The 14,956-nt window shown below is 57.5% G+C and overlaps 2 protein-coding genes and 1 pseudogene across 7 annotated transcripts; all 3 read right to left on the minus strand.

The window, feature by feature from the left end:
* Window positions 1–27: 27 nt before the first annotated feature.
* On the minus strand, window positions 28–1,007 carry UFSP1 (UFM1 specific peptidase 1 (inactive)). Its single transcript, XM_055340496.1, has one exon. The coding sequence runs from the start codon at window positions 870–872 to the stop codon at window positions 147–149; it is 726 nt and encodes a 241-aa protein (XP_055196471.1). The 5' UTR covers window positions 873–1,007; the 3' UTR covers window positions 28–146.
* Window positions 1,008–1,130: 123 nt separating this feature from the next.
* ACHE (acetylcholinesterase (Cartwright blood group)) lies at window positions 1,131–7,686 on the minus strand. Of its 6 annotated transcripts, none has more exons than XM_055340494.1 (5): window positions 7,640–7,686; window positions 4,292–5,372; window positions 3,424–3,908; window positions 2,481–2,650; window positions 1,131–1,599 (listed from the first exon to the last, which is right to left on the minus strand). In XM_055340494.1, the coding sequence occupies exons 2-5, from the start codon at window positions 5,348–5,350 to the stop codon at window positions 1,478–1,480; spliced, it is 1,836 nt and encodes a 611-aa protein (XP_055196469.1). In that variant the 5' UTR covers window positions 5,351–5,372; window positions 7,640–7,686; the 3' UTR covers window positions 1,131–1,477. The 6 variants fall into 6 exon arrangements, with proteins under 6 accessions (XP_055196469.1, XP_055196465.1, XP_055196466.1 ...); XM_055340490.1 differs by lacking the exon at window positions 7,640–7,686 and adding an exon at window positions 6,997–7,049; XM_055340491.1 differs by lacking the exon at window positions 7,640–7,686 and adding an exon at window positions 6,997–7,049 and having other exon boundaries at window positions 4,292–5,375.
* Window positions 7,687–13,726: 6,040 nt separating this feature from the next.
* LOC129519099 (cytochrome c oxidase subunit 5B, mitochondrial-like) lies at window positions 13,727–14,102 on the minus strand (annotated as a pseudogene).
* Window positions 14,103–14,956: the final 854 nt, after the last annotated feature.

Raw genomic sequence — 14,956 nt, forward strand, 5'->3', positions numbered from 1 at the left:
TCTCCCAAAGATTGGCTGGGGCCATGATTATGAGCTTCACCACTTTATTGATTCCAAGGGCCCAGGCAAGCTTTTTTATCTTTGAGAAAAGGGGATAGGTGAGTGTGTTTGGGGCCAGAGACTATCTCTGTTCTGGGACCCTAGCCTCAGTCCAGGGCATGCTGTTGATTTTGGGAGTTGCGGCTCGTCAAACACAGGTTGTAGAAGGAGTTGGGGTCAAAGGCTGTTCCCACTTCTCTCCATCCCACCCAGCCACCTGCCTGTAGTTCACTGGGATTTTTTGGATCACCCCAGAAGTGAGGGTCCAACACCAGAACATAGGCTTCCGTGCCTGGTCCCAGGCAGACTCCCAGCAAGGCCTTGGATTGTGCATCCGCATCTCCCCCAGCCATCACAGGCCCCCCACCCCCTGCGAAGTGGGAGTAGAGCTTCTCCAGTTCTCCCTGAAGCCCTGCTCCACGGGGTATGTGACACAGGCGCCCCTGGGGCCCTCCGAAGTAGTCGAGGCAGAGGCTGGCTTCTACACAACCGATCCAGCTCTGGGAACCCCGGAACCCGGGGGGCTTGTCGCCCATGTCCTCCAGGGCCGCCTGCACGGCGGCCAGCCCTGGCACGCGCGCGGACCAGCCCTCTGGCCACGAGCACAGCGTCTGCAGAGTGCGGTAGCCGCAGCCCCAGCCCCGGTCATCCAGGCCGTCGCAGCCGTAATGATAGTAAAGGTAGTGGCCCGAAAGGAGGGCCAGGCGAGCGGGCCCGCGGTCCGGCGGGGCTAGGCCCAGGTGGACGTCCTTCAGGGGCTTCAGGGCAGGCGGCGGGGAGGGAGGCCGAACGGACGCGCCCTGGCGGCTAGGACGGGACTCCGGCTCCCGCATTTCGTCTCGACTCGGGGTCTTGAGCTAGCCGCAGGCAGGACCGGCGCGCGGGCTCCGGGGACGCTCGCCCGGTCTCCAGCAGCCACAGAAGCGCGAGCCGCGGCCTCGTGGAAGACGCCACCCTCCAGGCTCCCACAATGCACGCCGCGCCTCCGTCGCTACTGCGCTGGCGCGAGCTCCGCCTCCTGAGGCGGGCAGGGCCGGGGCGGGGCGGGGCGGCGCGGGGCGGGGCGGGGCGGGGCGGGGCTGGGTGGTGGGAGCCGGCACGCTCCGCCCGGCTACAGAGATCCGCAAGTTTGGCTGGCTCTCGCACCCGCCCCTCCGTCTACTCAGCCCCGAAGTTTGCGGCCCGCTCCTCGCTCCCTAGTTGCGCATACTGCTGTGGCTGTAACAGTTTATTGGCGGCCCAGAGGGGCGAAGGCACCGCGGGGGAGGGGCTCGGCCCGAGACATGCAGAGGACGGGGAGCCTCCGGGGATGGCCGGTGGGGAGGGTGGACAGGGTCTAGGGCTCCTCTGTGTTATATCCCGGCCCTTAGATAAGTATATACAGCTAGGGGGCCGGGCGGGGCGAGCAGGGCGGTAAGACGTGGGGGTCCCGTCTGGGTCACAGGTCTGAGCAGCGATCCTGCTTGCTGTAATGGTCAAACTGGTTCTTCCAGTGCACCATGTAGGAGCTCCAGCGGTGGAACTCGGCCTTCCACTGGCGCTCCGCCTCGTCCAGCGTGTCTGCAGCCAGGGCGCCCAGCAAGTGGGTTGGAGGAGGACAAGGGGAAGAGCGGGGAACGTACATGGTGGGGGACGTCAGTGCAGGAGAATGCAGGAGGGTACCGAGGACGGTGGAAATAGGATCGGAGAAACACGCGAAAGACGAAAGACCAGAGGAGGGATGAGAGTGGGGGCGGGGCCAGAGAAGGATGGCGGGAAGGAATGTGGGGGGAGGAGGAAATGACCGGAAGACAGGGGGACAGAAAGGATCAGAAGGCGGAGGATCCGTGGATTGGTGGGGAAAAGAAGAGACAGAAACGGTTGGCTGTTACAGCTCCACTAGGGGGTGCTATCTAGCTCCCGGCCCTCCCTCTCCCCCCCAACACCAGGCTCAGGCTCCAAATAATTTTATAAAAAAGAAAATTGGCTTTTTCGTTTCCATTTCAACAACAAAGGCGTGTGGGTCCCTGAGACGAGTCATAGGTCACCACCCCCTCCCAGCCCTGGCCAATTTGAATTTCTCGGTTTGAGGAGGGAGGGTGCTTTGGGTCGGAGATCCCTGAGTAGAGCCCTTGCTCACTGTCCGACCACTCATTAGAGGAGGGGCCCCTGAGGCCGGAGGGGTAAGTGGCCATGGTCACAGCCGCAGGAGCCCGGAGAGGTGGAAGAAGAGGAGAAGGGGCAGGGGAAGGCCGGGCCTGGACCTCCGGGCTGCCTCCCCGTGGGCGGGGCCTGAGCAGGTGCTGGGAGCCTTCGAGGCTGGCGGCGGGGGGGGGGGGTGGGGGGAGGTTGGGAAAAGAGGGGTTACACCCGGCCAGCTCCCACTCCCCTCTCTGTTTGCGCCCCTTTTCTGCCCTCCGCCCGTCCTGCCCGCTGGCCCCTGCCCGCTGGCCCCTGCCTACCGGTGGCGCTGAGCAATTTGGGTAGGAAGCGGTTCCAGAAGGCGCAGGCTTGGGCGCGCAGCCCCCGGCGCACCTCCAGCGGCCGGAGGTTCAAGCTCACGTACTGCTGTGCTCCCGCCGTGTACGGTGGCCACTGCGGGACTTTGGGGTCCCGGGGGTCATTGGGGTCCCTTCGAAAGGAAAGGGAAGGCTTAGCCTCCAGCAAGCCCGCCCCGCCCTCCCTTGGGACTGTGGACTGGAGATGGAGAGCAGGAAAGAGGCAGGCTGTTTCTTGACCCGTGCCCTCTTAGGCTCCCGGGAGAACGCATCCCTTGCTTCCCACCTCGTTAACCCCTCTTTCTGGTCTCCCGGATCCCCCATCGTCTGGAGCCATCCCCTTCCTCTTGCTCTCCCTCTTTCTGCCTTTCCCTGGGCTTTACTGCTCCACCTTTGTCTTTGTTTCTCCCATCTAAAGCATCACTAGGATTTATGAGCCCTTACTCTGTAAGCGGGCTCAGTTCTAGCTCTACAAACATCTTGTTTGCATCTGACAACACCCACGTGATGTCGGATTTATGGTCCCCTTCTTCGGACAGGTAAACTGGTGTGTGAATACATATATATGCATGTGTGCATGTCATGCCTAATAAAATCACCACTGGCCCAACCAGACCCAGTTCTCTACAGTTTAAGCCCCAAAGTACTGTGATAACTCCTTTGTCTCCCTGTCTCTCTTTGCTCCGCTTCCCTCCCTTTCTGTCCTTGTCTCTTCCGGACTTGCCATCCTGCTTTCCTCTCCAATATCTCTTGGTCATTCTGTCTCCCTCTTTGTCTCCTTTCTTTTGTGAACGTTTCCCTCCCTCTCTGGCCCCTTCTGTCTGGCTGTTTGTCTTCCTCTCTCTCTGTCCCCTCTGCTCTTGCTTCTCTGGCTCCTGGAGGCCCTCCTCCCCTCAGTACTGCTGACCCTGTGCGGGCGAAGTTGGCCCAGTATCTCATCAGTCGCTGGGCAAAGGTTCTCTCTTCGGCGGTATAGTTTAGCGAGGGTTCCAGAGGGAGCCCAAAGATGAACTCGATCTCGTAGCCGTGGGGCACCCCCATCCAGAGGGGCCAGGAGAGCGTGGACGAGCGATGTTCAAAGACGTAGGTATAGACCCGAGCCCCCTGGGCAGCCAGGCGTCCAGCCAGCTGGGCCACGGGGCACACGACGTTGTGGTCACCCACCACATCACTCATGGCCTCTCTCAGGCGTGCCGGGTCCTCAGGGTGCAGCCAGTCTGTGTAATGCAGGACCACAGCCTCGGCAGCTAGGTCACTCGCCTGGGGGACCCCGACCCGCACCCCAGCCAGGAACTGGGCCCGGCTGATGAGAGATTCGTTGTCTTTGCTGAAGCCTGGGGCCCCGTAAACCAGAAAATAGGAGCCCTCATCCTTCACCACACCCACCAGCACCTGGGAGGACAGGATAGAGAGATGGGGGGGGGCACAGACAGACAGGCAGACAGAAACAGATGAACAAAGAGCCAGAGAGATCAATAGTTATAGACCCCAGCACCACGGAGGAAGAGAGTATGAGGTTGGGGAAGGGACAGAGAGAAAGAAAAGGTACCCACGTTTCCTTTTCTCTCTGCCCCACTGACCACCCTGGGATCTGAGCTCTCAGGGAGGAGGGGGCGGCCAAGGGGCCAGGAGCCCTGGCCTTTGGGAGTTGGATCTCAAGAAGCCTTTTTGTCTGGGCCTGGGTCCCGGGGTGGGGGTGGGGGAGTAGGGGTTGGGCTGTGTGGGGGAGAACAAGCCTAGAGGAACCAGCTTCACCCCTTCCAGCCACTAGTCACCTGCAGCCCGTGGAAGTCTCCAGCACTGATGAGGGCCTCCGGGGTGTCACTGAGGAAGTCACCATCCACCACAGGCACGAAAGAGAAGCGGAAGACACTTTCCTGAGGCAGCACGTGCCACTCGTGGTCCACGAGGTCCTGAGCTGGCCGTGTCCTCAGGCAGGCGACCAGCTCTGTGTCATTGCCACCAGCCCCCCCTGGGGGACAGCCCACCAGGCGTGCCAGCAGTGTGGCCCTGCGGCGGGCCTCTCCCACACCCACTGTGGCCCAAGGGCCGTTGGGTGCTCCACTCTGCAGCACAGCCCTGTGGAACAGGCCCCGGCTGGGAGGGGACAGCAGGTGCATGCCCACTGAGGCCGCACCAGCGCTTTCCCCGAACACAGTCACTGCCCTTGGGTCGCCCCCGAAGGTGGCCACATTCTCCTGCACCCACTGCAGCGCCAGCCTCTGATCCAGTAGACCCACGTTGCCTGGGGCCTCCCGGCTCCCTGGCAGGGCCAAGAAGCCAAAGGCTCCCACCCGGTAGTTCATGGACACCAGCACGGTCCCCTCAGCCTGGGCCAGGAAGCGGCCATCATATACGTCCAGGGAGGAGGCACCACTGTAGAAGCCACCCCCATAGATCCAGACGAGGACAGGGGTGGGTGATGCAGGCCGGGGGTATGGTGTCCACACATTGAGGTAGAGGCAGTCTTCACTCAGCTCACGGTTGGGGTTCCACATCTCAGTGCCCTCAAAGCCAGGGTATAAGGTGTCCACATATTGGTAGCAGACGCTTTGGAAGGCTGTGGCATCCAGCACCCCTGACCAGGGCCGCTTGGGCTCTGGTGGCAGAAAGCGACGGGGGCCCACAGGTGGCTCTGCGAAGGGGATGCCCAGAAAAGCAGAGACAGGGCCCCCGGGGGCCATTAGGCGGATGCCCCGCAGCCGGCCCCCACGCACTGTTACCAGCAGCTCTGGGTCCTCAGCCTCTGCCCCTCCTCCCAAGAGGAAGAGGAGGAGGAGAAGGATTGGGGAAGCCGGGGAGGGCGAGTGCAGGGGACACCAGGGGGGCCTCATGGCTGCCAGGGCAGGCAGGCGTCTGCTGGAGAAAGAAAGGCAGAGGGTGAAGGCCTGAGGCTGCCAGGAGGGAGATTAGGTAACACTCTTGACCAGGGGTTATCACTGAGCTGCAGAGGAGGTGGGGCAGGTTGGGAGAGGGGAGAGAAATGGAGGGAGGGAGACGGGCAGAGACAAGGACACAGGGAGACAGGGAGAAGCAAGAAGGGACAGAGATCCAGCACACACACACCACCCAGACAGAGGAGCGAGAGAACGAAGGGAAGAGAGACGAGGCCTGCCAGGTGATCCCTTCCCCTGCCTCACAGAGGGCCCATCACTCTCACCTCCTAAGCTCCAGCTGGGTGGACTGGGTTGGGCCCAGCCAGAGCAGTGCGGACACCCGCACCAGAGGCCGCAATCCACACACAAGCTACCCGTCAGGGGCGGGGCCCTCACTGACAGGAGGCGCCGATGGGGAAGCTCGCGGTGGCGTGAAGGCGCAGCCTCTCCTGAGTTGGCCGGGTCGGGGTGGGGGAATGGGGGGGCCCTAGAGAGTGGGTTGGGCATTCAAGGGTGTGGGAGCTACAGGCCCCGGTGCACCCCAAATCCTGCTTACTGCACACTCTGCCCCACCCTGCCTCTCCTCCTCCACTGTCTGGCATGGGGCGCCGATACCCGTGGGTACTGGTTAGCTACGCACTCGCCTTGCCTAGTCTTCGAGAAGTCTTCGAGATTAGGCTCGCCAGCCCCAGTCCCCCAGGACTCGAGTCCCCCATCCATCCGATGCTGCCGGGGCACGCTGCCGCCAGTGGGGGGCAGTAGAGACCGAGAAAAGGAAGGCGCTCCCCGCCCCGAGTTCGGGAGCGGGGAACTCGGGGCGGGGGTCTGGAGGCTCGCGGGCATTGCGGAGGGGTCTGGAGGGCGAACCGAGACGCCTGCGCCCTCCGCGCTCAGGAGATCCCCGGCCACAGGGGCGAGGGCGCTATTTTGGGGCAGCAGCTGCTGCGGTTCCGGCGTCTCCAGCCAAGGGATCAAAATTCCCCGGGTCGGAACTCCCCCCTCGCGCGGCGGTCACCTCTCACCCAGCCAACCCGCCGCCCTGAGGCTGGGGTGGTGGTGGTGGTGGTGGTGGTGGTGGTGGTGGTGGGGATTAACTAGGAAACCCGAGTGCGGCTAATTATAACTCGGGGCTTCCGCTGAGCCTCCCCTTTCCCCAAAATAGGGACGGAGTCCCCGTGGGAGGGGGACGCCTGGGCCTCCGAAGGGGCTTCGGCTGGGCGCTACGCAGGGGCGCTGGGGTTGCGGGATCTGCAGGGAGGGGAGCCAGCCTGGCGCCAGCAACCTGCGCAGCTCGGGTTCCGCCCCGAGCAGGGGGCGTCTTCCAGTGGCCCCGGACTTGGGGGCGGGCGGGGGAAGGGGCACTCGGGGGTCCCCATAGGAATTCGAGAGCAGAGGCTCTCGATGGCCCCGCAGGGTGCCGGCTCCCGCGGAGGCGACCGTTAAGTATGCGGCGGCGAGGCAAGAGTTAAGGATGAGTGTGGGGCGGCGGGGGGCGCGGTGGGCGTCCCGTTTGGGGGCCCGGATCCCTCCAGGAGCGCACATTTTCCCGGACGCGGAGTGGGCGGCGGGCCAGGGGAGGGTCCCGGCCGGGGCGGGAGACTCACCTGAGGCGGCCGAGCCGGGCCGGGCCGCGCCGGGAGCTGGAGGCGGCCGATGTTCCCCGGCGCAGGCTGAGCCGACTCTGACAGCCGCCGCCTCCGGCCCCCCGCACACACCCCTCCGGGCCGCACGGCGCCCCCGCCCGCCCCCGCCCCCGCCCCCGCCCCCGCCCACTGTCTCCGCCCCCGCCCCTCCCCGCCTCCCCGGGCTGCCACCTCCCCTCCCTCTCCCTCCGTCCGAGCCGAGACCCAGAGACCCCGGGGCCCGGACGGACTCCGGTGACAGACGCCGACTGAAGGACAGACACACGGTGACACGACCGAAAGACCCGCAGCGGCAGAGCAGACACTCACAGTGACAGACGGACACAAGCCGCGGGACAGACACGCAGACGGCCAGTCGCGGGCAAGTGACAGCTCCAGACAAACGGTGACCGACATTCACAGACGGACGGACACACACACTGGGACACCCTGACAGCCTCAGTCAGGACCAGGGGCCCAATAAGTGAACATCCTTGGCCACGACCCAGCGAGGGTGGCATGGGAGGACCGGCACGTGAAAGTGTGGCTGAGGACCCCTCAGGGGTCCGAGTGGTACTGGCGGAGAAAAGGTGACGTGGGGCACTCCTGGGGGATGAGGGCACACCTGTGGGAATGAAGACGAGAACGTGAGATCACTAATGGACATGAAGGAGGGCCCCACGGAAGAAGACCCCCGGGGCAAGGGAGAGGTGACTCGGGGACATCCCAGAAGGCAGGACGTGGTGGCACGCGCAAGGCTCCGGGGTGAGGCCGCACTCCGCTGCCGCAGTGGAAACTTCCGGAACCCCCGCGGGTGGGTTTGCACTGGTTCCCTGACGGGTGAGCTGGGACTTTCGTCACCAGGGTCCGGTCGGGGCATGACATCACCAGACCAGGCTCTCATTGGCCGCTGCGGCCGGCAGGTGGGAGCGGCCTGGCCCGGGAAGCCCCCAGCCTGTTCCGAGGGGCCTGGGCCGCACGGACCCCCACGACCCGCCCTCCAGGGGGTCACCCATGGGAAGGGTGCGACCGTGGCGGTGTCCCCACGCCCGAGGTGAGAGTGGAAAAGCGTGCAGCGGTGTGCCCGCACGAGTACGCACTCCGGGAACCCGGGGCTCAGGCGCCCGCAGCCCGGGGCGTGGGAGACGGGCCTGCGCGGGCCGGCTTCGGGGCGTGCGTGCGCGCGCGCGGCGGTGCGGGATGCTGCGTGGGGCGTGCGGGCGCGCGCACGTTGACTCGGGCGCCCCGCGGCCGCCGCCGGTGGGCTGCGGCCAGAGGCCGGCGTCCCCGGGTCTTCTCGGGTCCCGGCGGGGGTCGTGGGGTCCGCCCGAATCCAGAGAGCTTCCCCGCCCCTTTTTCCGCGCGGTCCCGGCTCCCCAAGCTGGGCGCCCCCAGCCCTCCCGGGGTCCCCACAGGCCCGTGGACCCGCGCTGGGTCCACTCTCCGCTCGCGCGCGACGGCCGCCAGGTGGCGCCGAAGGGAGCCGCTTCGGGCCTCAGAGACGGGGACCGGGTTCGGGCTGGCGAGACGAGCCTCACACAGTCTGTGCCCACCGTTTCCGCCCTTCCGGCTTCAGGCAACCCGGATGCCCGGCGGCGAGGACACCGAGGTTCCCTGCCTCCGGATTTCAACGTCCTGGACCCCCTGGTGGAGAGCTCCCCACTGATCAGACCCCGTCTCCAGCTCCACTCCCTCAAGAGCAGGCATAAGGGCTGTGGGTTTGGGTGGGGGACAGAAAAATGAACAGTCGGTGTTGCTGCGGGAGAAAAGGACCTGAGGCAGGTTTCTGCGCATGGTCATTATGAATTATTAGAATAATGAAAACAAACTGAATGAATGAGCAGAGGCCTGCTCCAGGCCTGAGGTGGTAGGGATTTGGGGCCTGTAAAAGGCCCTGGTAGTGATGGGGGCTTGTTTCCTTGTCACTTTCCAAAAACAGGCGGTGCCACGCAAGTGGCTTTTTAAATCATGAGGTCCTAGGGAGGACAGGGACAGCTTGTAGCCCAAGTAGTTGTGAACTAGTATACCGTACTGGCTTAGAAAGTCAAAGGGCAAAGCATGTTGTAGGAGCTGGCCCAGCAGAGACCTCCTTGGAGAGGTCAGTGCTGACCTCAGACTGGACCTGCTTTTGAGTCAAGGACAGGATACCCAGGATGGGCTGGAAGCTCCCAGGGAAAAAGACCCTATATTTAGCTGGGTGGGAGTAAATGGATTTCACCAACAGAAAAGGTGCCCAAAAGCGTCTGCAGGGGCTGGACTTGACAGCAAGGACCAGAGGAGTTCCTGCCTCCTTGGGCATGGCAACAGTGGGGCAGTACTTGAGGGGTACCAATGGGAGGTAAGGGCAAAGCAGGTTGTGCAGTGTTCTGAAGTCAGAACTTTATTCTTTCCAGGAGCAGGAGTGGGCTATGGAAGTTCAGTCAGTAGGAGAGGGAGGGGGAAGTGGCATCTGAGGATGCTTGAGAATCTGGGGCAGGAAGAGATGCAGCCATTTATGTCAACACTGTCCTTCCTATTCTCCAGCTGCTGGGAGGGCAGGGCACGACTGCACAGGGAGATGGGAGGAAAAGCAGGCAGGTCTGGCAGGTCCGATAGGGGGTAGGTTGGGATCCCAGGAGGGTGTCCTGCTCCTGGAGAGCCCCTGATGTGTCTCCCTAGGCCCTGGCTCAGGGAGGGGTCAGTTGAATGTCCGGTCAGATGAATCTGCAAGTCTGCATGGAGTTCTAGGGCATGCAGGTCCTGTTCCCACTTAAGCAGGTGTACCCAGGGCTCTGCAGCTATAAGCAAATCTGAGAAATGTGCTGAGGGGCCACAGATGTGTCCTCAGCCTCAGTTTGTCCCAGGATTGTGAGGATGGAGGAGACAATGCAGATTGTGTCCCACCTCAGTCTTTTTTTTTTTTTTTTTAAGATTTTATTTATTCATGAGAGACACACACAGAGAGCCAGAGACACTGGTAGAGGGAGAAGCAGGCTCCCTGCCGGGGGCCGTATCCGGGACTTGATCCCAGGACCCTGGGATCACGACCTGAACCAAAGGCAGACGCTCAACTACTAAGCCATCCAGGTGCTCCTCAGACAGTCTTTAAATTAGCAAGGGACCACCCGCGAGCGCCAGGACAGAGGATCCACATGGTATTGGAGTTAACCCTGGACTGGAATTCCTGATTACTGGGTTCTTGCTCAGTGCTCTGCTGTCAGTGAGACTTCTGGAGAGTCCCATGCCTTTCCTGGGCTTCAGTTTCCCCATGTGTAAAATGGTGGGTTGGACTTGAGTGTACGTAAAAATCACAGAGTCCACTAGAGGGACTGATCCATCTGGTGTTGGATGGAGTCCTTAAAGTCTGTAGATTCAGCAAGTCGTTAGGGCAGTCCCATGAGGTGGTCTGAAGATGGATCACATGAGGAGCAATGCTGGACTAGGCTTCCCCACATTCAGTCCAAATTGGCTTGAGACCATGTGGATCAGAAGAAGGTGCTGTGGGTGCAAGAACTAACAGGGACACCTCTGGCCACGAAGGGAGATGGTCAAGGATTTGAACCTCTTCTTAAAAAAGGATAGAAATTTCAGTAACAGTCCTCTTCTTACCTTGAGCTTTTCCCTAACCTTTGTTAACACAGGGGACCACGATTTCTATTGCATCCTTGCTCCACCTCTGCCAACAAAGAGGATTCTTTATCTCCTCTGTTTATTGGTTAGGATTCAGTTCAGTTATATGAGACAGAAAACCAAACAATAATGGCATGAATGAAATACAATGAGGATACATTTCTCTCTTATGTAAAGGAGACCTAGAAGTACACCATGCAGGATTGACAGAGGACCCTTAAATGTCAGAGACCAGGTTCCTTTGCACAGAATTTTGTTACTTAAACATCTTTAGCAGATAGCTCCACACTATATGGTGTAATATGGCTGCTGATGCATCAGTCATCACATCTGCATTCCAGCCAGCAGGCAGGAGGAAGGACTGATGAAGAGCATCACTTCTCCCTTTAAGGACATTGCTTGGAAATCATACAGCACTTCGGTTTATATTGAATTGGCCACACCCTGGGACTTTTTTGTGACCTCTGACACCGCTGCCCCTCACCACCACCAGCTGCTTCTCCAAGGAAACGCAGTTTCTAGGGCCATCCGCTGGAGGGCGCTGGGTGAAGACCTGGCGGGGCCGCGCCTCTGCTACTGGTGCTGCCGCAGGTGGTGGCGCTGAGTGTCTACGTGGCGAGCTGCCAGAGGAGCGGCGGTCAAGGTGAGCGCGCAGGAGTGGGGGTGAGGGCGGCCGGCCTCTGGCTCAGGCGGTGCAGCGCCCGGACCAGGGCCGTCCCACCATCCCTGCGTGCAAGCAAGGCGGAGGCGTTGGTTTTAGATGTCCTCGGGATGCCCGCTGCTTATGGCTGGAGGCGCCTGGTGAAGCCACTGCCCCTATCCCCAATAAGCGGGGTCGTTGACCTAAAGAACTGGGAACAGCGGCCATGCAAGAAACTCTCCTTCCCTCTCTTCGCCCAATCCTCTGACTCGTTCTGCACCTTGGCCTAAAATTCACACTTGATCAAAGTTACATCGTTATGCAGGAGTCCTGCTGGGAATCAACAATCCATCCTATTTATACCCTTTTCCCCTTTTTTGCTGGTTTTGAGCATTTCACACAACTTTTAGCCTGTCTCTGGATAGACTCATTTTCGTTTCACAATTCTGTTGAATATCTAATCGGTTTACAGTATTCCCCATGCAGTTCATCAAACATCCTTTGGTTTATCCTCACCCCTTCTCTGGCTGGGGAGAAGGTCAAGTGGGAGTGTCATACCCTTGTGCCCCGATTGATTCATTACAGACATCAGGGGGCACTTGGGTGGCTCAGACAGTTGAGCATCTGACTTTGATTTTGGTTCCGGTCATGATCTCAGGGTTATGAGATCGAGCCCCACATTGGGCTCTGCCCTAGACATGGAGCCTGCTTAAGAGTCTCTCTGCCCTCTCCTCCCTCTTTAAACAAGTAAATGTTGAATCAACAAAAAAATTGCAGACATCACAATTCTCGGGTTGATCTCCACCCATGAGCTGTAATGGTCCAAAAGGAGTGAAACATATCCTGTAATTCACCAGGAGTATGTTTCCCCTCATGCTTACCATTTTTTTAAAAAAAGATTTTATTTATTTACTCATGAGAGACACAGAAAGAGGCAGAGACATAGAGAGAGAAGCAGGTTCCCCATGGGGAGCCTAATGTGGGACTTGATCCCAGGACTCCAGGATCATGACCTGAGCCGAAGGCAGATGCTCAACCACTGAGCCACCCAGGTGCCCCTAAACACTTGGTTTTATTGTAGGAAACACTCTGCCTGCACACAGAGGATTCATGGGAAAAATTTCATATGGAATAAACTTCACATGGAAACAGAGTTTCAAAAAATATGTTGAAAGACATTTTGCCCATGATGTTCCTATATCATAGACATACTACAGACATACAGATGACTGCAAAGTATATGTAAAGATGCTCAATATCACCCATCATCAGGGAAATGCAAATCAAAACCGCAATGAGATCTTAACTTGCACCTGTTAGAATGGCTATCCTCAAAAAGACAAGAAATAACAAGAGTTGGTGAGGATGTGGAGAAAAAGGAATGCTTGTGTAATGTTGGGGGTGTGAACTGGCACAGTCACTATGGAAACAGTATAGTTCCCTCAAAAAGTAAAAAACTACCATATGATCCAGCAATCCCACTTCTGGGGATTTATCAAAGGAAACAAAAACAAAAACTTAAAAAGATATCTGCACCCCCATGTTCACTTGGCTATTTACAGTAGCCAAGACATGGAAACAACCCATGTCCATTGATGGATGAATGGATAAAGAAAATCTCTCTCTCTCTCTCTCTCTCTCTCTCTCTCTCTCTCACACACACACACACACACACACACACACACATACACACACGCACACAAACATGGTATTCGGCCATAGAAAGGAAGGAAATCCTGCCATTTGCAACAACACACATAAACCTTCTGGCCATTATGCCAAATGAAATAGAGAAAGATAGGTACCATATGATCTAACATATATGTAGAATCTAAAAAACCCCAACAAAACAAAATTGATCTCATTGATACAGAGAACAGATTGGTGGTTGCCAGAAGTGGGGGTTGCCAGGTGGGTGAAATGAGTGGAGTGGGTCAAAAGGTACAAACTTCCAGTTACAAAATAAGTAAGTCCTGAGGATGTGACTATGTGACATGGTGACTATGGTTAACAATGCTGTACTTCATATCTGAAAGTTGCTAAGAAGGGATCCCTGGGTGACTCAGCGGTTTAGCGCCTGCCTTCGGCCCAGGGCGTGATCCTGGAGACCCGGGATTGAGTCCCACACTGAGCTTCCTGCATGGAGCCTGCTTCTCCCTCTGCCTGTGTCTCTGCGTCTTTCTCTCTCTTTCTCTGTCTCTCAGGAATAAATAAATGAAATCTTTAAAAAAAAAAGTTTCTAGGAGAAGAGACCTTAAAAGTTCTCATCACAAGAACAAAATCTGTTTAACTATGTGTAGTGATAGATATTAACTACACTTATTATGGTAATCATTTCACTATATATATATTTATATATAAATATATTTATTTATTTTATGGGAGAAGCAGCCAATGCAATGGTTAGTCTTTATTGGAAAGAAGAAACTTTACAGCACATTTTGAGTAAGTTAGTGCTAAGGCTCAGTGGGTCAGCTGGTGGGGCACCAGCTTGTCATGGGTTCCATAGCTAGGGCATGGCTGAGTCTCAACTTTGTGCAGCCAGAAGCAGATGGTGGCAGTATTGTCCTCATGGTTGCAGACCACTATTCACTTATTGGTGATAGATGGGGACTAAGGGTCTCCCATGGTGCCTGAAGCTGCCTTTGGGGCTAGCATCTTGTATGGGTCCAGTCCCTTCTGTGCAGCCATCATAACCTCCCTCTCCAGCCCAGTTGTCTGCCCATCATCAGTAGGAACACCATCTCCAGATGCCATGGAGCAGTGGCTCCATTAAGACTGCGGTCCCTGAGATCTTGTGCATTAGTGTTCCAACTCTGTGAAGCAACCTTGAAGCCATCATGCCCACTACAAACAGCAGCACTTCCAGTATATACATATACTGAATCATTATGGTGTACACTTGAAACTAATATAATGTATGTCAATTATGTCTCAATTACAAAACAAAACAAACATACTACAGAACATTTAAATAATGAACAAAAAGCATACTGTTAATCCTGAAAGTATCTTTGGAGACATTAAATATACAGTGCCCATGGGGATAGGGTTGAGCAATTTGTGTTTTATTAAGAATATTTATTTATTTCTTTGAAAGAGAGAGAAAGAGACAGAGAGAGCAGGAGGGGCAGGGGAAGAAAGAGGATCACAAAGCAGATTCCCCGTTGAGCCCAGAGCCTAGAGGAGGACTTGCTCACAGGACCTTGAGATTGTGACCTGAGCCCGAATCAAGAGTCTGCTGCTTAACTGTCTGAGCCACCCAGGGGCCTCCAATATGTGTTTTTTATTTTTATTTATTTATTTTTAAAAAGATTTTATTTATTTATTCATGAGACACACACACACACACACACACACACACACAGAGACAGAGACACAGGCAGAGGGAGATGCAGGCTCCACTCAGGGAGTTTGATGTGGAACTCAATCCTGGGACTCCACGATCATGCCCTGGGCCAAAGGCAGGCACTCAACCGCTGAAGCACCCAGGGATCTCCAATATGTGTTTTTTAAATATAAATTTGTAAATGCTTTTAAAAAATATTTTCTTTATTTATTCACGAGAGACACACAGAGAGAGTCAGAGACATAGTCAGAGAGAGAAGCAGGCTCCCTGCCGGGCACCCAATGTGGGACTTGATCCGAGGAGCCCAGGATGAAGGTTGAGCTAAGGGCAGACGCTCAACCACT

This window comes from Nyctereutes procyonoides, unplaced genomic scaffold, assembly GCF_905146905.1.
Source record: "Nyctereutes procyonoides isolate TBG_1078 unplaced genomic scaffold, NYPRO_anot_genome, whole genome shotgun sequence".
Taxonomy (NCBI): domain Eukaryota; kingdom Metazoa; phylum Chordata; class Mammalia; order Carnivora; family Canidae; genus Nyctereutes; species Nyctereutes procyonoides.

Excerpts from the sequence above, each read along its gene's own strand:
- UFSP1 (XM_055340496.1), bottom strand. The coding sequence starts at position 872 with ATGCGGGAGCCGGAGTCCCGTCCTAGCCGCCAGGGCGCGTCCGTTCGG.
- ACHE (XM_055340489.1), bottom strand. The coding sequence starts at position 6,235 with ATGCCCGCGAGCCTCCAGACCCCCGCCCCGAGTTCCCCGCTCCCGAAC. Across the intron at positions 2,651-3,423 it reads GCCAACTTCGCCCGCACAGG|GGACCCCAATGACCCCCGGG; the intron begins GTCAGCAGTACT and ends TTCCTTTCGAAG. Across the intron at positions 1,600-2,480 it reads CAAATTGCTCAGCGCCACCG|ACACGCTGGACGAGGCGGAG; the intron begins GTAGGCAGGGGC and ends CCCTGGCTGCAG.